This window comes from Falco naumanni, chromosome 11 (genome assembly GCF_017639655.2).
Source record: "Falco naumanni isolate bFalNau1 chromosome 11, bFalNau1.pat, whole genome shotgun sequence".
NCBI lineage: Eukaryota > Metazoa > Chordata > Aves > Falconiformes > Falconidae > Falco > Falco naumanni.
In genome coordinates, this window is record NC_054064.1 from 121,960 (window position 1) to 143,168 (window position 21,209).

The following is a 21,209-nucleotide window of genomic DNA, read 5'->3' on the forward strand; positions in this document are numbered from 1 at the left end:
TGTGTCCTGAATTTCCACAAAAACACATTCTAAACTCTCAGAGTGTAACCGAGACTGCCAGCTAGGGTCCTGCTCGGGCCCCCGACGCACCCGCCCTCCGCCGGGCCGCCGCCGCCGGGCGCGGAGCCTCCCCTCGCCCGCCCCCCCCCTCAACCCGGTCCGTACAAACGACGCGGCTCCCGGCGCCGGGGCGGGGCGGGGCGTGCGCATAGCGTCCCGGCGGGCAGCCGTTGGCCCCGCCGCGCGTGGGGGAGGGCGCGGCGTGGGGGAGGGCGCGCGGGGATTGGTGGGTTCGAATTGCGGCTGCGCGTGGTGCGGCGATCGCTGCGGGAGCCGAGCGGGGCCCGCCGCCGCCCCGGCGCCCGGGTGAGGTAGGGGCGAAGGGAAGGGGCGGCCGGGGGCCCGGTCCCTCGCCGGCTGGGGCGGAGTCGCGCTGGGTACGAGGAAGGGGGCGCTGCGCGGCGGGTGTGCGGCGCGGGGCCGCCTGGCCCGGGTGGGAGCGCCGGGCCCCGCCGCCGGGCAGCACCTGCTCCCGCGCCGCGGCTTCTCGGCCCTGGCTCCGCTTGGCTGTGGCGGCCTTTGCGGCCGGGCCGCTGCCGGGCGCCTGCGCGTTGCGAACAAACGCGCTGTACCGGGGGCCTGGGGGAGCGGCTCGCTGTGCCTGGGGCCGGCGTCCCGGCGCGGCGCGGCGTTACCCCCGGCGGGCTCGCTGGTCTGTGAGCGCAGCAAGGCGGCCCGGCCCGGCCCTCGGCCGGCGGCTGGCACCGAGGGGTCGCCCTCGCTTCTCTGAAGCCAGTCGTTAGCAAAAAGGCGTCACATCAGGTATCTTTAATCAGGTGTGTTGTGCGTAACAAGATAAGTAAGGATGGTAAATAGCAGATAAAAGTTTAAGGGAAGGGGAAGGAACGAAACAGGTTATTAATACAGCAGGAGCCAAAGGACCAGCAAACGTACTGTGAAGTATATGGGGAGCCAGCTCTAAACCCTTCAAGAATTTGAGGTAGACGTTGTGTTTTAGCGTGTCTACACTCAAATTGTACCATACCTAGTCTTATCCACTAGACTCTAGCCTTTGCTGGTCTACTTCCTTCCCCTTTTGCTTATTCAGACTTTCAGTGGGGGAGCATAGTTGGTCAAGAGTTCTTCTTTATCCCTTTATTGCCCTGGTTGCAAAGATGCGGATTTTACCTCACCTCGAAGCTGTGGCTTTTCTTCTGCTTTAGAAGCTTTTTTTTACCCTGACGCGCCGTTCCTGGTAGGTTCTTGCTGGCGGGCTGCAGGGCGAGTGCATCCTGGGTTGCCATGGAGAGCTGCAAAACCATCTCGGAATTTAGAAGAACGTGCTGAGTCTTGCATCTCAAAAAGACCAATTAAGAGATTCTGGTCCCTCCTTAAATTTTGTCTGAAAAGTTTACATCTTTTGTTGAAGTCGTAATTTCCTTAGCACAGAAAATGTCGGGAAAAAGGGCATCATCACAGTGCAGTCTTTGCTTATATATTTTTATTGTGTTCAAACTAATTTATTGGCCTCTACCAGTGTTCCTTCTTACTAGTTGCATTAATGATTACCCAGACTTCTGAACTGTGGGTGTGTGTCCCTCTTTGGTGGGAAGGACTTTATACTTTCAGTTACTTCCATATAAAGCTGGGACAAAACTTACCTGAAACTTAAGGCAGCTTTATTGGACTGGAAGAAAACTCTGTGGGTCTTCTTGGTTGTTTTATTTAAATGCTCTTGTAACTCTTTCAAGCATCTTAAAACTACTTAGGATTGTACATTCTTGCTACTCTTGCTGGAGAATTACTTCAGAAGTTGATGGTTAGAAGGTCAAAATAATTTTTGAAAAGGTATTGATAGGCACCTTACCACTTTATTATTGTGCTCTTACTGTCATTTTACTTTACATTGTTAATATTTTTTTCTTTTTTCTGAGATATTTAGAGACAACATTTTTTTCTTTGCTTAGACCTTTTGGTAGTTAGCAAGTGTGTCTCTTAAAACTGTGAATGTTGAGAAAAGCATTGCAAAACCATAGAAAACGTGGGTTTTTTTTGGCATCTTCTACAGGAGAACAATTTTGAAAGCAAGTCTTACCTCCTATACAATGCCAGGATGTGAATATGTTCTTTTTATGCTATAACTATTTCTAACACCATTTTGCAACCTTTTCTTGTTAGCAGATAACAGCACACCGATTTTTCTAAAACAGTGTTCTTCAGATCGCCATGTACAATGTGATTTGTAAAGCAGCTTGGCTCCCCACTAGTTAGGAAGGAAAAGTTTTATTAAGAAATCGGTGGGTTTTTTCTAAAAATGAATGCTACTTGTCCGTAATTTTAACTGTTCGACATGTGGGGAATTTTTCTTGCTTTACAGTTTATCTGGTTTCTGCTGTTTTGCTTACAACAGGATTGGTTTTAGTTTCTCCTGATTTTCCACTTTTTGAATTTAGTAGTGAAGATACTTGTACTTTTCTCTTTTTGTCATTCAGGTTTTTTGTAGCAGTTGTGCGGTTGGTTTCACTTTCCACAACTTAGACGTTCCTGCCCAGATCTGGTAACTGGTCTTGCTTTTAGTAGCTTTTAAGGTTAACATGGCAATGAAATTGTTTATATTTAAGGAGTAAGTATTGATCTCATGACTTTTTCAAAGATTAACCTGTTATTGCTATTACTATTCCTGTGAATGAAAGAATAGAAATATACTAGGTGAAAAAAATCTTAACTTTTGTTTAGCCATTTAATAGTAAGTCAGCTATACAAATGATGGTATGTAAAAAAGTGAAGTATTATTTTGTGGAAGACCACAATGTTAGGCATGTAGAATACAGGAAAAATCGAAGTGGAAAAACTGGTTAGATATGGTCTGCAACATATGTAGTATTGAACAAATGATGAATGTCGAGTTGCCTCTTGGGATTCAAATTTGGCAGTGTTTGAAGAACATGGTTCTTGTTCATGTAATAAAACTTTTGCGTATTAGAAACCTTATACCAGTAGGAAAGACAAACTTTCATGCAGCTGAGTTATAGAGAACATAAATGATACACGATCTGCAGAGAAGCCCCTCTAAATCTTTTTTATTTCTTTTCCCCTACCATTATTCTGCTAGTATACTGTCAGTAATTTTGTTCCTTGTATGCAATACTTTGGAGTCTGTACCTTACCTAGCAATCGTTGGTTTGTTAGAGGACAGGGTACACTATTGTGACCAATTGTATTTGCATGGTAATCTGTATGTATAGTGGATAAATCTATGGGCAGCGGGGGCAAAATGGAGTCTAGTTCAGTATGTGTCACGCAGACTGAAAAAAAATGCATTGACTAGCTTCTGAATAGATTTGCATTTGAATCCCAGATGTTAGAATAAATATGCAAAGCAGTTTGCAACTTGGCACCTCAACAAATACTGTTGTCCTTAAATCTACATAGGTGATGTGCCGTAAATAAACTGTATCTATGCCTATAGGAAGTAAACAGAAGAAAACGTCCTCTTCTTACAAGAGTATGTGTTTATCCTGCACTGTACAGTTTATACAGGCTGTAGCCATATGTTCAGCTGTGGACTTGTAATAGAGAAGACAGTTAATACTTGGGAATTGAGGGGCACAGGTGATGCGTAAAGCAATGCTGCTGGCATTAAACTATCATGGATCATTTTGGTTGTGTAATACAAGGTCTATGACAGCTACATCTGCTCCTTGCACAATAAAAACTTGCTGGAGTGGTAATGAGTTCTTTATGCTGACTGCCTGCTAAATCTCTGAACGACAATCACAGTATGAAATAGGAAATTTGAAATAGCAGCTATATTGCTTTGCTTAAGTTACAATTGTATTTTGTTACCAGTGATTCTAAGGACTTTTTTAAAAAAAATTATGGAATCTTAAGATCAATTTTCCCCTATCTCTGTAAGATGCTTGTGCAATCAGTCTGTCTTCTTTCTTTTACTTATGAGGATTTCTTTTTACAAGATGTTACAGGCCAAGAAGGAGTTAAGCAGAACATTTTATTGGAGAGATTTGCGATCGACTTGCTCTATCAGCTTAAGTGCAAATAGTCCACATCTTGTGCTGAAATTTTTTTCCCATCTGGTGTTCTTTCACATCGTATAACATGCTCCATTTCCCAAACTGAAGGTACTTGGGTAAATCCCTTGTTGGTTAGGAGAGGTCTGGTATATGTTAATTGGCATGATGAGATTGTCCCTAATAAGCAGAAGGAGCAATGTTTGAATTTACGTTCAGAACTTGGTAACAAAGCTCTTGCTGATTCTGTGGTAATATGATTTCCACTTACACTAAGAATAAAAGGGTCACAAGTTACAGGTTTGTTGTGAACTGTCATTGAAGTCTATTGTGGCATTTAAGCACTTTAAAACTGCGTATCTCATCTGCAGTTGTGGTATGCTTGGAAAGAAGGCAGCATGGTATTTGTCTTCAGTCTGTGAATGACAATATGTTTTAACTTGGAACTTGTTCTGAGAAAAAATAAAAATGCAGGAATCGTAATACCATGATGTGTCAAAGAGGTGAAAAATTACAAGCTATTCTGACTTTGCTCTTTTTTTAAGGCAAAGAGAGGATGTTATTTTTGTGTCTTCTACCTGAAATCTTAATCGTGCTGCATTTAGAGTTAGCTTTCAGTTGCCTGATTAGTTTTATTTTGGAGATACTGGATTCTGCTGGCACTTAATTTTCTTTTCCTTTCTTATTTTGTCATAGTGTAGGATTGCCTTACTTCAGGATTTAAATAGATCGCTTACATAAACTATCTGCAGGAATATCCTTATAATAAAAATGCTTGTGGTTACTTGTGTTAGCTACACCCAGTTCTTCAACTTGCACACTGGACAGTAATTACGTACATTTAAGTAGCAAGCTGATTTCCAGCTAAATACTGATTCTCTTAGAAAACGGATGCTCTGTTCTGGAAAGATACTCTTTGATAGAGGTACTGAGAGGTCCACCTTTGCATCATTGAACACTGATAACAATCTAATATGTGCATTTGTTGCTGCTGCTTTGTGTTACTCAGTGGAGTCATGTGTGCTAGCTGTTAGTCTGGTTTTGTCTACAATACATTTTAAGACTGCAAGTCACTGTATGGCCTGCATCATTGCCAGATGCCTTGAATACTTCTGTTTGCAAACGTATACTATACCTTTACTATGCCTAACAGGGCACCTTTGCATTTACTACAGTTAATAGAGTTGGCCTGAAACTATGACAGTACTCTGAATGTACTAGCAATGAGGATGTATTTTTTTTTTTTTTTTTTTTGGTCACTTAGGTATTGCATCATTCTCCTGTGTTGCTGGCATCTCTTTCTGTTCTTAATTATTTCACTTTAAATAATGTCTTTACTTTTCAATCTGATTGCTGGGTGAAAGTAGGTTGTTTAGTGGGAGTAGAGATGCCAGATTCTGGCCAGAAATTTGCATGTTCCTTACCTGAAAGTTTTAAGTTTTTCTTTAGTTCTTGGTATGATACATGTTTCTCTTGTTGCATAGTGTATATGCAATTTTTACCTACTGCTTTAGTGTTTTGTATAAAAAGAAAAGAAAATAACCCAGTAAGAATGCTGGTGAGCTGCTTCTGTGGTTCTTTCTGACTCAGAGGCAGGAGATGCTTCTGGATTCAGTTGTCATGGTTGGTTGGAGTAGGTTTTTTTTATAATCTGGCAGAAATAACTTGTGTCATTAAGACTGCTTGTGTTTTAAGGTTAGTAATTGTGGATAATATTGAAAATAACGTTAGGCAATGCTTACTTGTTAAGAGGTGTTCACACAACCTGCACAACAGAAGGGGAAAAAATGAAGAAAATGGATATACAGAGTTTAAAATGCTTGCCATGTTGCAGACCTTTAGCATTACTTAAAGCCCCAAACACTATTAAACTACGTACTCCACACAGAAAGGAAAAAAACCTCCTCCTAATCTACAGAATAAGTGGGAAATACATACAGGTAATACTAGAAGGCATGTAGAAATGCTCCTAGACTGTTGTTTGCCTTTAACAGAACGTTGTGTAAGCCAGGGCATCTAGTCTGCTATGCCAAGAAGAGGTGTGGCGAAGAATCAAGAGGAATTAGTATATGTGAAAGGGCACAGAGGAAACGAACCTTCTCTTACATGTTTTTAGAACCCACAGTGCAGCAGGGTCCATTGGGTTTAGGTAACCAAAGAAATAAAGGAAACCTCAAACAAACAAATGTTTTTAGAAATAGGATGATAAATACCTCTACTGTTGCTATGTCTGTCATAATGCAAGACTGTATTAGCAATTAGATAATAAATTATGAGCTCTGCTCTGGGCCTGTGTTCTTCTAGTGTGGAATTCAAGTCCATGCTTTCGGCTGTGGATATGGTGAGATCCTCACTTCATTGTGAGCAAAATTTGTCTCAGAAATGCTGGGCACCTGTTGTTGTTTTATTATTTTTAAAAATAATTTCAAGATTTAGAAGGATCTCGTTGCTAGGACATTTTTTAATCTTGTTTAAAACATATAAGTAGAATTCCATAAACTAGTATGATGTATAATTATGTATTTAATCTTGTAAAATAGTATGTTGTATGCAATATTTTCAATACTTTTGTTTCATGTAGTTATTAATATTTTCAGTAAAATTCTTTCACAGTCCTACTTTGGGCTACTTTGGGTTGTTCTGTGCATTCTTGTACTCCTTTGTCAGCAAGAGGTTTCTCCTCCTGTAGTCACATTGACTGAATTGAAGTAAATTAAAATACTTGGACAAAAATTCTTTTCTTCCATTTGGCTAAATACAGTGCTAGAAACAAATTGGGGAGAGAAGTGTAGAATAGAATCAGTTGTATCACTCAGGAGTTTGTGACAGATGATAGTATTTGTGTAATTTTTCACTTATCAGTTATTTTAATTTTTGGATGGAGGAGTGTCATGAGTGCTATAGCTCCTATCATTAGTATTTTTCTACTCTTTATAACCTCTGTGCTTCTGTTGCCTGTCTTGAAAAGACTGCTGCTTATACTGAAGTAGTGAAGTCTTGGGCATTAGCTGGCTAAGAGAGATGAAATAATTTCATAGATAATGGAGTCAAGTTACTGTATCTCAGTACAGTGGTTCTGTTCTTTTGATTCATAAAAGGTATTTAGCTAGGCACTGACTGCTTCTGGTAATAAAATGTTTGTCTGGCCTTATGCTGTCAGTTACAGTTTTTTGACTCTCTTTCCAGCACAGAGCTGATGGTTTCATATATAAAAGATAGCTCTGCCCACATGATTTGGGGAAAGGAGAGGCAACTTTATATTCCTCCTTCTGTTAGTATGCTCTAAGTGAAATTTATGTTTGAGAAGCACTGTGTTAGTAGGATTCCAAATTTGTTGAAAGAACATCACATGTGGCCCAAAGCTGATACAATACCCCCACCACCCTTTCCACCCATTTTAGGATTGTCTACGACACTCAGTCATGTGGGTTAGTTTCATATGAGCCCATATTTGTAAGTCAGAATGGTAAATATAACTGGGGTGGAGGAGGAAGCATCTGAATCAAGAACATTAGATGGTGGTATTAATTTATTTGCAGCTTGTCTGATAGCATAGGATGTGTTAGGCTGGGTCTTCCCTGTGTTTCACAGTGATTAGAAGCTCTGCAGAATCTGCTTTATCAGACTCACACCTAGGAGGAGTGTCTGAGGTAGTTGTTTACGAACCTCAGCTTTCCTGTTTTGTCCTTCTGATGCAACCTGTTGATGTTTGGTGTGAACTGCACTTGAGCTGTATGCTGGGATGTATGCTTGCATGCTGCTTGTATTGTGTAGTGCAAAGCCAGTCCTTTAAAAGAAGCCCTGTGGTTTATTCTGGGGGTGTATCTGCTCCATATATAAATCCATGAGGAGAAAAAGGCAGTATTTCAGAGCAGGTATTGTTCCTACATCATCATTGACCCTGAATAAAACCTCACCTTCACTTCATCAGTGAAGGTGGTTTCTATGTGCTGTCGGTTCATCAGCTGTTGAACTTGTGTCAAAAGTGGTGGAGAGAAGAGTTTAATTTTAAACTTCCAAGAGTAACCACACTGGGCTTAGTACAGTGTTTCCTGTATCTGTATGATCCAGTGTCGTGACCAGTCACTTCTGTTGTGCTATGCTCGTTGTTTGGAAAAAAATTCCTTTTTCCCAATGTGGCACACAGTTATTTTAAGGCTTGTTCACAGGGGAATATGTATTAGTACAGAAATGCTTATGATGCTGCTGTTTACTATGTAAATACAATATTAAACTTGGTATAGAAGTTTAAGGGGTTTTGTGGCTTATTTTAGGCTTATTTGTTAGTTCAGGTGAATTTTAAAAATGTCCTTGGGCAGCATTTGAAGGTGAAAATTATGGTTTGTCTAGTTCTGAATGCTCCTTGTTTTACTGTTTGTGTTTACATGCTGCAGTTGTAGATTTTGCTGGTCTGGAGTCAAGCTAATTTCTGTATTTAGTAATAGAATTGTCAATGTATTTTTTGTTGTTGTTGTTTAGTCTGTCTCTTTCTCCATAGGGTATGCAAAGCTCTGTTTTGCTTTTAGATAATCCAGTGCAAGCATCTTTTCCTTTTTCTTTTTCACCCCGTGGTGTAGCCTCTTCCTGAAGGAAATTCACACTTAGTTCACTATTGGGATATTTGCCTTTAATCTTGAAACAGAAAATCTCTGTAGCTAGTTTTTCTAAGGAAATAAAATTTGTGCAATTGGTCTGTCTGTGCTTTCTTTTAGTAGCTTTTGAATCTTTGTCAGTGATGACTTCATTTGGCAGGCGCTCATTTCCTGTAGTTTTGTGAAAAATAGCAGATGGGTAGAGACGGCATTACTTGATAGTCTCCTTTAGGGAAAGGCAGAAGGAATCAAACTGTTAGATGCTCAGTCTGTCAGCCTCCAAGTGACTGGTTGGCGTATGTCAGCCATGTAACTGTAGATAAGCAAAGCAATACTTTTGATCATCAGACAAACTCCAAAAAGGAAGGTATGGATTGAGGGAAGGAGCCAATGAAGCTGCAGAAATGTACTGTTTTAAGGAGCTGAAGGAGAAAAAAAACATCTCCCTCTCCAAGTATGTTGTGATCATTGGTTCTATATACTGCTAATAAGTAGTATCAGTTTTCTGTTCTTGCTAATTGATTTTCACTTGTGTGGAAATACAGTATTCTATCAGAAGTTAAAATGGAGGGATCTGTTGCAGAAGTTCAGTGTAACTAAGAACTGAAAACTGATAGAAGTTGATTGTCTACCATTGTGATAAAATTTGTAGTATGTAATAATATCTTTTGTGAAATGGAAAATGCCTTAAACATGAAATGCTTGTCTGGAAGTTGTAACAAGTAGGACGAGTAGTTTGCATAACAGGCTTTTGAGAAAGAAATTGCAGCTATTGTTTTATTGTTGTCAGGGTCTTGAAATAAACTGATCAGAACTGAAGATAGGGGAGTCTTTGTTTCTTCTTTAATTTTTCTTGAGAGAGAGAGAGAGAGCCTCATTCAAGTATTACCATGTATATCACTGATCCAGTTCAGTGATGTTAATAGAAGGTTGAGATGCGCTTTGAATATCAGCTTTTAGGCCTTGGTTCCCTTTTTGAGAACACTAAACATAAGTTTATGAAAAATACTGAATAAGTGCAAGTGTGGTGGTGTTTCACTTCTTAAAGCATTGTTGTGTGGGTTTCCTTTCAGTATGCAACATTCATATTTTACCATGATTTTTTTATTTCATTGTAAAATTTGTTGAAATTAACATAATAGATTTTATGCAATTTTAGAGGATCAAGTTAAAAGTAGTTTCATAGACTTTAGTAAGGAATTCAGCCTTAACCTCATGCCATGCAACCCCCAAGCTTCTGTATCTATGTAGCTTCTATGTAAATCTGTGATTTAATAGAAAAGAATGAAAAGTGACTTGACAGCGGTAAGAACATTTTTTTTTAAATAAAACTTTGAACTGAAGCAAAACTGGCTTTTTACTGAGGGTTCAATTAAAGATCCTTTAGCTGTTTATAGTCAGGGTGGATAAGCCCTAAGTATGGCTCATGTTTTTCTCCTAATAGAGTTGAAGTATATGTGTTATCTGTTGTGGGGTATAAACTGGCTGCCACATTTGATTGCCTGACCTCTGCCTTGCTTTATTTGATTTGGCGTGGGTGGGGAGGGGTAGTGGTTTTGGTATTGTACGACTGTGTAACACCAGTTTAGTTTTCCACTTCTGAAGGAGGCTGCATTTTTTTTCTGTATGCTTTTTCTCCGTACTTTGAAATTACAAGAGAGCTAGGACTTCCTACATTTGATAACTGGAATAGTAAAATTGTGCATTTTAAAGTTGCGTATACAACTTCAGTTTTCTATTTATGCTTTCCTGAAAGGCAGCTCTTTAACATGGATATGGATTTTGCATTGTTTAGAGGTCTGAGGAGAAAAAATTTAAGGCAGCTGCTTTCCATCAATACAGATTTTTTTCCTAGTAAGCACCAAGTCCTTTTTTCATGTGAAAAAAGTTTTGATTACGTGAAGTTTTAATTAAAAATGCAAGTTTAGGAGAAAGCCCATTTCACTGTTAGATATGCTGATAGAGTAGAACTTGTGATTTCTGTTAATTCATTAGGCTTTTCTGCTGAAGGGTTGTGTCCTTGGATCAGTTGTGTTGATCGCCAGCTTAGGAAAGCCTTGGTTACACAGGGATACTCTGAATAGTTAAGTTGCATCAGTTAAAAGAGCAAGGCCTAGTTTGCTGTAGTGTGGTCCTCCCAAGGCTGGTTTCCGCCTGAGAGATGCTGACTGTGGAAGCGTTCCTTGCTTTCCACCTCCTGAATTCTGAATTCACCACTCTGATATGCTTTAAGTTTGCTTACTGATTACGTGGTGGTGTGGCCGAAGGCATAACCTGGCATCCTAATGAGGTATGGGTGAAGGAAGCAAAGCACGAAGACCAGACCCAGTAATTTTTGTTGGATCTGTGATCATGATGTGTTGGCCAACTCAGGTGTGTCTGTATCACCCTCCCAAGACCAGGAATGTGCTGTGTGGCCCGTCAGGAGAGAAGAAAGCAGGAACAGTGATTCCAGCTGCTTGGAGATGGTGTTATCAGTCAGAGGATGAGGTTAAGTATGAGGACAGAAGTGTAGCTCGCATAAAATGAAGTTAGAAACATCTGATGTGAAATGTACTGCTGAAAATAACAGACATTTAAACAAATGCGGTTGTTCTGATGTACTTTTAAGTACAACTTTTTTATTACATTTGGCTTTTTATTTTAAAAAAAGCTTCTTAAACCAAATTACTCAGTTAATAACAGTTACAGTGTAAATACGCAAACAAATTACCAGTCGTCATTTCTTGATCCATGGTAGCTGTTGAAGTGCACACTTTTTAGTTTGTGGCATGTAATTTGCAGGAGTGTATCCATCTGTGGAAAAGAACTTCAAATTCCCTTGCATTTGCTGAGCAGATGGAATGCTCATGGATGATTGCTGTGGACTGGGTGGCTTACAGCTATCTGCTGGCACCAGTTACCTGACTGGAGGCTCAGACAAACTTCCGGAGAGTAAATACCTGTAACGCAATCTGTGCAGTGTGTGGGTTGCAGTCGTATTGTAAACTGTATGTGTCACACTTTGTAATGGCCAAAATATACCCACACCCACTTGCCGATGCCAAATAATTCTAATGATGAGCATGGAAGGACAGAGTAGTTGTTTGACTCGAAGAATGTGGATGGTCTGTTTGAGGGGTGCTGTCAAGGTAAGAGTATGATGGGAAGCTGGTACTTGATGAAACTAATGAGAGGAAAAGGCATGGTCTACCTTGGCAATTAAAAATAGAGAGGGTTGTGTTTTCTTCTGATGACAGCTTTAAATCTGAGCTCTGTTCTTGTTTCTTGATATCTCTGCAGTCTCTTGATGAAATATGGATTTCTGAATAACACAACTATATGTTTACTTGCAAAGGCAGGTAATACTAGTATTGAGCAATAAATATGTCAGTTCCTCTACTAAGAATATGCTTAGAAGTGGGTAAACTTTTGAATACAGAGTTTCTTCTTTGTTTATCTTTTCCCTGCCAGCCTAAACATGTCTGATGTCTAAGTGCTGGCTGCTTGAATCCCTTTGAAAAAAAACACAACACAACAAAAAAACCCCAACAAAAACAAAAACCCAAGGAAAAACCAAAACCCAACCTCCCATACCTCTCCCCTTTACTTTTGGGAGTCGTGGGTGGAAAGGAGAATATAACTTAACCCTCTGCTGGCTTCTGTGCTTATAATGTTCCAAGCGGGATGATCTCCAGAATGGATGATCTCTACATGGGATTGTGCCAGCTAGTTCAGACTGCTGTCATGGTTTCAGCAAGTACTGTTTATGTGTAAAGCAGTTTGTGATCTCTTATATTATGCCTTTCCTTCTGTAGCTTTCATCCTTTAAGCTTTTTGCTTGCAACTTCTGAGGCCAAAGGATACTAACAAGAGTAAATTACTCCAGGTTTCCAACAGGAAAGAGCGTGCTGTTTTTTGTTAAACCTTCTTTGCTTTCTCACTTGCCTACAGGAATTGCCATATGTATGTAGAAGGCTTTGGCTCTGGCTTTAAGGTCTTGGTTGACGCTAACTGCTTGGTAGGAGTAGTGTGATGCTTTTACATCAGCTGCAAATGGTTATAAGAGTTCAAGCCAAGCATCTTGTGTTCCCTTTGCAGAAACACAGCTGAATGGAGAGCCACAGATGAACGAATTTGAATGCGTTTCTGAAGGCTTAAGAACTTGCCCTACAGCAGAACAATATTGTTTTCTCTACTGATAATGCAACTCCATGGAGGAAAGTAATGCTTTGATAAGTATGCGTGAAGATTGCTCCTTTCATGTGCGGTACAGGTAAGACTATTCATTTTAGTATGGATGAGTAAGTGCTGTTAATAATAGAAAATGAAACAAGTTGCAACAAATAGTTTGATATCTCTGTTACTAGTGTAACTGAAACTGCAAGCTAAAATTTTTGTTTTCCTAGATTTTTGAGCTATACAATTTCACAAAAGTAGTTATATTATTGTGCAGTGTTGGAGCTGCATGTGTTTGCAGAATAGTACATGATTGTCTGTAGTGCTTTGTATTTCTGATAGAATGATACGAAGTATGATCCCTGCATGGTAATACCTGTTCCTTCTGCTTTTAGCTTTTGGGCTGCATATGCAAATTGTTGAGTTTTGTCTGCTAAAGTTCTCTGTACTTGTCTTATTATTGCTTTTATCAATGATGAATTTTTTATGTGCTGTCACCTAGAGCAGTGTTTTCCTTGCTTAAAATAAAGCAATTTGATTGACAGATAGAAACTGCTTTGATCCCTTGGACTAAAAAAGTACTGGTTTTGCAAGTCAAAAAGAGATGTGGTTTCCCTTCTGAGAGCTTTTATAATTTTTCTTCTGGAATCCCCTTTACAGACATGGGATAACGCTTTAGCATTGTGGACTCACTGTAATGAACCTGAACAACAGAAGCATTGTGTAGTGCATGCTATTTGGATGGCTGGTGTTTGGAAGTGTAAATATTGCAGCTCATTCAATAGGGAGGGGCACTGGAATGATTGTGCTAAAAACAAATAAAAAGTCTGATTCTTGTTGTGTGCTTCCCCCACATTCTACCCTGGTCATCCTTACTTTGGAGACCTTTTCCTTGCTAGCTAACAGGAACAAAGCTTTTATTTATAAGCTGGCACACACTACAGCTTAAAAATAATTCTGAAAATGTTCTGACAGTGTTAGATTGCTGTTAGATTGGTCTTCCATTTCATAGAAAGACAGTCTTAGTTCGGGTTAGCAGATGCATTCAGAAGAATTTTCATGGTCATTAAGGAGAACATTACACCAAACTGTAACTTACTCTCAGATCTCTTAATTTTGCTAAATTCTTTCTATCGTGGCTTTGACAGCAGGAACCCCTAAGTGCGTGAGCATGCTGTTTCTTCTGTGCTAAGTTTTTCGTGGAATGGATTTGACTCCCAGCATTCCTGTGAATTGTTTACCTGTGCTGATGCTCTTGGACCTCACCAGACACGTGTAGCAGATCCTTGCTGTCTCTTTAATAAAAAAAGGAGCTGTTCAGAATACTACTATAGAAGTAAATGGATGAAGAAAGTGGCACAGCCAATTGTCTGCTTTAAATTGGCAATCCAAAAATAACTTAAAAAAATTGGCAAGCACAATCAGGGCAAAGTGTTTCAGTACAGGCTTGAATGATACTGATTAACAATAGAAATATTAATGGCCTTATTAAAACTTTCTGTAATAACCGTAATCTGATGAATATTTAAAAAACAGCAAGGCATAATCCTTTTAAACTTTTTTAAAAATTAAACTTTTCTGAAGCTTAGGTAAACTGCAAATTAATTCATTATATTGAACTGGAATTCTATGATGATTCAATTAAATAGCTATATTTTTATATTTCAGCTAATTTAGCTGAAAAAGATTTTACTTTTCAAAATGTTGTAGATTACAGTTTAATGCAGGAAAGAGCACGTCATTAATTAGTGGTGGTGGTCACGGTATTTATTGCTTTTAAAAACCCTTTACCTACAGATCTTTCTGGTATTCCAGTAGAATTGACTTTAAAAAGTAGCTGGTCGCCCACTCCTAGGGAAGGGCTTTACTATGTGTCTGTTTCTTTCTCCCCACTGTAGCTGACCAGCATCACTTTGGCAGCTATAAAGGTGCTTATGTTAGTGGAACAGAACTAATCTTTATTCTTATGTTGTTTAGTGATTGAAAATAAAATGCTGATATTAATAAATGGGAGTGATAAGTGGTCTATAGAGTAAATATTTGTAGAACTCATTTGTCTTGGCCTGCTAAATTCATACACCAGAATCTTGGAACTGCTTTCCTCTGGACTGGAGCAAAAGAACCCAAAATTCAGGGTGTGGTTTCTTTGTGTGTGTTTCGTTTCTAAGTTTGACATCAGTCTTGTTTGACTAAACACAGTGTTGCAGTGAAGGTGTAGTTAAGTCGTGGTATGTGTCTGCATTACATAGAGGAATAAGGACGGGCGTCAGGAATAGTATGGGATCTTTGTTGTAGGCTGCTGTGGCATTTGTAATTTTGTGCATGTGAATTAGAGGTATAATAAGGGTTGGTTTTTTGGTTGTATCTAGGTATGTTATGGATGTTGATGTGTTTCGTGGCAAATTGCATGGCAGCCCTGTTCCCCCTCAACAGCAAAAATCCTTTTAGTGGGAAATGAACAGAGTAAAACTAAATTAATTGTGTTTAGAGATTGTAGTAATCGATGAGTCTTCTTGCTGCCATCTATTGACCGACTTCTTACAAGTTTTCTGTTCTTTATTGTAAGATGAGAAAAGCTGAAGGAAGGGAGCCTCCAAAATGGGAGAAAAAAACAGGGAGGCAGGGGTGTGAAGGCATTATGCTTAGGGTTTGTATTTTTATAAATGTAAAGGTTCAAAAGAGAACGTGAGGAATTTCGGAGATGAACAAGGCAGGGGGGAAGAGGGGGGAAAACAAAAGGAAAAAGGAAAGGGAGCTAGGCAAGTTGAAAAGCTTAGAGAGGGATAGATAAGGATGAGGTAGTTTTACAAATGAGAAATTATTCAGGAGATGCCAGCCTTTCAGAGGACAGACAGGTCCAGGCAACTGTAAAAGAAAAACAAAATGAAGCCCAGTATATGTATTTCCTCAGTCATATTGGGAAGAACATTATCCTGTTTAGCAGGAACAGAATTTCGTTACACAGATGAATGGGCCTTGTTCTCTTCTCTCTGTGGATTCAATATATCTTTTGTTTAGCCATTGGGTGTTGAATAAATAAGTAATTCAATTCAGCCCTGGGAACAGAGAAAGTAATTTCATATTCTCCTTGTAACTATTTAATGGCTTCCTAAAACATTGATAACCTAGCCCTGTATAGTCTGCTGACATGCTATTTAACCATTAGTAGTGACAATTAAAACATTCCTAAGAGGTGATGGGTTTTTTGACTGGAGAGCACCTGTGTAAAAAAAAAAAAAAAAAAATATATATATATATATATTTTTTTTTTTTAAAAAAAAAGTGTTGACTGAAAAAACAAACTCCTGAGTCCAGTTTTGGTACTTGCTGGATAAGCGTAGCAAACTTAAAAGTAACTGTATGGTTTCATAGCTCTTATGTAGCATGAATAAAATATTAATATTGGGTATAGGCAACTGTGGAAATAAATATTTTCTTTTCTCTGTTCTTTTTTTGTTTTATTTTATAGATTATTTAGACTTCAAAATTGTAGGAGGTCAGTAAGAACAGATCCAAATGGAATTATAGTTTTAATTTGCTGTACAGATTTAGCAAACTATTAACACAACCTTTCTAGAATTGCACTCAAGAGTAGTGTTAAATTTTGGTGTTTTTCTTTTAACTCAAACAATTTACTAATGTTCATTTACTTCCTGTAATTCTGGTTGAATGGGAACACTCTGATTTGACAGCTGACTTTCATCAGCCTGGGTATAAGCCTTAGCTTTGCAGTTATTTATGTCCTGTATGAACATGAAATCTTTCATTTTCTTAAGTTATGTTAAGTCTAGGTTTGTGAAGTCAAAAGGTTACATATCAAGTTCCTTGAAGAAATGGTAGTGCTGCCTTGGCCTTTGGCAGTCTGGCATAGTCTGAAATTAATTGAATGCAGTATATCAGGAAAATTACCAGTCCATAGCATTCTCTGATATTGTCCTTGTGCCTTTTCTTCATTGATCAGGTGGCTGATGCATCACAGTTGCAAATCAAAGCATGATATTTTTTAATGGGATAAATTAACTTATAGAACTGGCATCCAGTATAGCATTTTGACTATCATATCACGTATATATTTTGCTGAAAGCTTTACCCTTCTTACCTAAAAATATAATGAAATTGATGTGATTGTGTAATGGCCTAAATCTTTGCATTAGGAGCACCATATTTTCTAGCTGTCACTTTAATTGGACATGTCAGTTAACATGAGGTGCCCGGAGAGAACCTCTCTGGATAGGATTAAGATTACCCAATGAAGTGTTTTAAGTCTTAAACCTTCAGTTGCTGATGGTGTAATCATTTCTGCATTGTACTTAACTGTACTTAATCATTTCTGCCTTTTCCTGTCTTACATTCAACACATGCACAATGTAATAAAAACCAGGTTGTGTATTTTAGCAAGTAGGAATGCATTAACTTCTCTGAGAAGAGTTTCCAAACCTAAAAATACTGCATGTGTTATGGATATCCAACCTGAGAAGTTGGGCCTGGGAAGAACTTCATGCCTGAGTTATCATTTGCTGTCTGCATCTTTACCAACTACCAAGCATACAGTATTTTTAATTGCAAAAGTTAAAGATGTCTGTCATCTCGTTGTGCGTAAGTTGTGGAATGTCGAAGACCAGCAGGTATGGTGCTATTTTGTGTAGGTAGCTTGTTTTACTTATGATCCAAATTCTCCTAGTTCTCTTGAAAGTCATTGGATTTTTCAAAAATATTTCTTTCCTGCCAGATTAGAATGTTGTATAATGTATTTTTTTTCCAATTTAGAAAAATAAAGAAACTTAAACATTGCAGGTATGTTAAATGCTTCATCACTATATCTTGTCAAAACCAGCTGTCTTCTGGTGTTGCCATTAAGATAACTCTGAGAAAACCCGGTATTTGTTGCTATTACTGATTTGTGCATATGAAGGGAAATGGTTTTAGGAATAGAATTCTAAATGGTTCATTCTTACAACCAGGTACGTATCAAATGATGACATAATGAGGATATCTTTAACCACACCAAATGTTCTGGTTTGGAGTGCAAACTCTTAAACTTACTGTATAATCCATCTTGAAGAACAATTCAAAACAATATACAAATTTACAAAGTTGATGTCCATGTTCTGGCAATATTAACGTGTGCTTTTTAAATGCTTACAAAATGTCTCTTACTGAGTTGTTGTTGTGAAAAAATATTTTAAAAGTAGAATGCTGACATTTTTGTGAGCTTTTAAAAATGCATGTACCTTGAAAAAGCTAGAGAACCATATTGCTTCAAGATAAAGACCTGAAGTTTTCTTTCTTCTCATCTTCCTCTCCCCCACCCCCTTTGCATCTCAGAACTGGAAAGTAGGAAACGTTTGTATATAATCGTTAATACTTATTAACGTTACCTGAATTTACAGTAGCAAAAATATATGTGAATGGTTTTTGGCAACTGCAGTTCTCTAACAGCTTCTTTGTTCGTTGTTGAAAATGTAATCTTTTACAAATTCTGCTGTAAATTCATTCATGAGTATCTTTTTTTACCATTTGCAGTATTTTGTACCTGTATAATTACACAATTGCTCATAGTAACAAAAAATATTTCAGTGGGATTGGCAACGATGGCATCTCAGTTAAATAACTTGAATTGACACATTTTTGTCAATTTAATCTAGATCTTTTTTTCTTTATAAAGTCTGAGAATTTTCATAGCAGTGCCACTATATAGGAGTGATGAAGTGCCCAGGAGTATTGAATTACATAGGAAACAACTTTGAGAAAAATAGTCATGGTCTTTGCTACACAGGAATATTTGATTATTACCCCCCCTCCTCCCCCGACATTTTGCAGGTAACTGTGGTATCAGCCTAAAAATTTAAAATACTTATGTTTGTCAGGATCAATATTTGTCAATAATAGCTTGATTTCTAGGTCACTTTTCTGACATTATCTGGATGGTGAAAACTCCGCTTTTTTAAATCCTACAGGTGCTATACATGGAGAAAGCAGTGTTTGGATTTCCTCAGTCAGAATTAAAAACAAAGAAAGGAAACAAAAAAGTTGAAGCTATTTGTCCTAACGTTATGTTTGCCCATCACTGTTGAAGCTGCAATTTCCACTAATTTCAACATTAGTTTCTGTAATACTGTAGTACAAAGCTCATTGCTTCTACTGTGGTGCTGATTCCCTGCCCTGAACAAATAGAGACCCTCTGAGTAAAATAACCTTCTTAGCACTCAGGTTATTGGAGAAAGGTACTGCATTTAGTGACTGTTTTTCTTTTTTGCTTATATTGTGCAGGATGGAGGCTTCTTGCCTAGAGCTGGCTTTGGAAGGTGAGCGCCTGTGTAAAGCAGGAGATTGCCGAGCTGGTGTATCTTTCTTTGAAGCAGCCGTTCAGGTTGGAACTGAAGATTTAAAAACACTCAGTGCTATTTACAGCCAGTTAGGCAATGCCTATTTCTACTTGCATGAATATGCAAAGGCCTTGGAATACCATCACCATGATTTAACTCTTGCAAGGTAATCTTGTGTCTTTCGTTAACCATGTTTTCCATGTAATCCCGTTCTTGTAGAGACGAGCAGCTGACTGTTCATTTTACTGCTAAACCCTGCTATTAATACTGGATAATGAGCGCATGTGGTGATGGCAGAGGGCTGGGGGTCTGGCAGGTAACTTGATTGCACTTTAACCTGGGAGCTGATACTCAGTCTAGCACCATAATCCTGGTACTGGTTTGTGGATAATTAAGTGGCTTCTTTAAGTCCACCCTTTCTTTATCTATCTTTGCCCTTTCCTGTTTCTAACACTCAGTCTTTCTGGTTCTTCAGAATGTTAAGCTGGCTCTCGTTTACTAGACAGAACTCATTCATATTTCTCTGTGTAAAACTCACACTGTGAAATCTAAAAACCCTATGCAGTTCATATGCTATTTATGCATCTGACTTTTAATGATTTGTTATAGATCCAGTGAAAGACACAGGCACCTAATGTACTTAACCTCAGTTTAGGCACAAATCTGTTCCTCCCCCTGCCTTAACCTGCTCAAGTGCTGTAACCTTGTGGAAACTTTTTTTGTTGTGTTATTTCCAAGTGTCACAGTCCAAGTGGTTCAGTGGCAGTCTTTTGCCTTCATGTCATTTAGAATCCAGAAATGTAGTATGACCTCTGAGCTTTCTGGGAGACCAGTATGTCTTGTAAATAATATAAGATTATGAGACTCAAAATGCAGAAACAGTTAAACCTCTTTTTCAAATGCTGGGACTGTCTTTCTACGTCATCATTAAGAATTTTCTCTTTATTCTGTTCCTAAAAGGAGTGAATTTCACAAACAGCACCAACAAAATTGAATGTCTGTAACCACAGATTGAACAATGTTTATGTGAGCGCATTTTAGGTGTAAAATGAACTGAATACATGCACATTGACATGGTTGTAATCCCTTCTCATAAATTCTTCTAATTGTCTACTGTATGGTGATCATCTGCTTGGTTTCAAATGATACACAATTTACTGCATGCTTTATTTCTGCAATTTTAGGACAATCGGAGATCTACTGGGAGAAGCTAAAGCTAGTGGGAACCTAGGCAACACCTTAAAGGTACTTGGGAATTTTGAAGAAGCTATTGTTTGTTGTCAAAGACATCTGGATATTTCTAGAGAGCTTAATGATAAGGTAAGAATGGCTTGGGAATGTGCAAGTAAACTGCTAACACATAGTACTGAATCCTGTTGTATTGGTAATGAGTGTGCCACCTTTCAGAGGGAAGTTAATTCTGAATATTCAGTTATTTCCTCTAGACAGTAAGAAGCTGTTTGTTGTAAGATTTTACAGTTTTAAGTTCTAAGTTGTTTGCACCTGCAGGACTGTAGATCCAGATTAATTTTGTCCTCTTTTGTGTCTTGTTGTGTTTTGTTTTGTTTTTTTTTTAATAAATTTAATTTTTGGTGATAACTGGCCTGAAGAATTAATACGCATCTCACACTTCATGAGGAAGTAGTATGCAAAACAATTTGATTGAGGGATATGACTGGTGGGAGTAAGGTGGGTGGATAACATGTTTAGAATGGACAAAGCACGTGTTGACCAGTAGTTAACTTTTTTCTCCACCTGTGGATTGTACTAATAGTTGGTGTGACACAAGACTTTGAAGCGTAAAATTTTAATGCCTTATTTTACTTTTGGTTTAGGTTGGAGAAGCAAGAGCACTGTATAATCTGGGAAACGTATATCACTCTAAAGGGAAAAATGTAGCTAGTGCTGGGACTCACGATCCAGGGGAGCTTCCAGATGATGTGAAAAATGCTTTACAAAAAGCTGCAAATTATTATGAGTAAGTAGTAGCTGTAAATGTCATGAACTCATCTGTGGCACGTTCCTGTTCAGAACAGTGGTACCTGTGAGGTTTTTCCCTTTTAAGCAGGAGAGTGTGCTATTCTTCTGTTGTGCTGTCATTTTTA

At 38.6% G+C, this 21,209-nt stretch overlaps 1 protein-coding gene across 4 annotated transcripts in view; it reads left to right on the forward strand.

Moving 5' to 3' along the window:
• Positions 1-243: 243 nt before the first annotated feature.
• The window catches only part of GPSM2 (G protein signaling modulator 2), a 30,865-nt gene continuing 9,899 nt past the window's right edge, over positions 244-21,209 (forward strand). Inside the window, exons 1-5 of one of the 4 annotated variants that reach the window (XM_040610432.1) lie at positions 244-371; positions 12,701-12,875; positions 19,049-19,270; positions 20,289-20,424; positions 20,940-21,082. In XM_040610432.1, coding sequence (XP_040466366.1) covers positions 12,814-12,875; positions 19,049-19,270; positions 20,289-20,424; positions 20,940-21,082 — 563 coding nt within the window. In that variant the 5' untranslated portion in view covers positions 244-371; positions 12,701-12,813. Of the gene's footprint in view, positions 372-12,700; positions 12,876-16,051; positions 17,404-18,443; positions 18,599-19,048; positions 19,271-20,288; positions 20,425-20,939; positions 21,083-21,209 lie in introns of those variants that run through there. The other 3 variants (XM_040610434.1, XM_040610436.1, XM_040610435.1) reach the window with 3 other exon arrangements.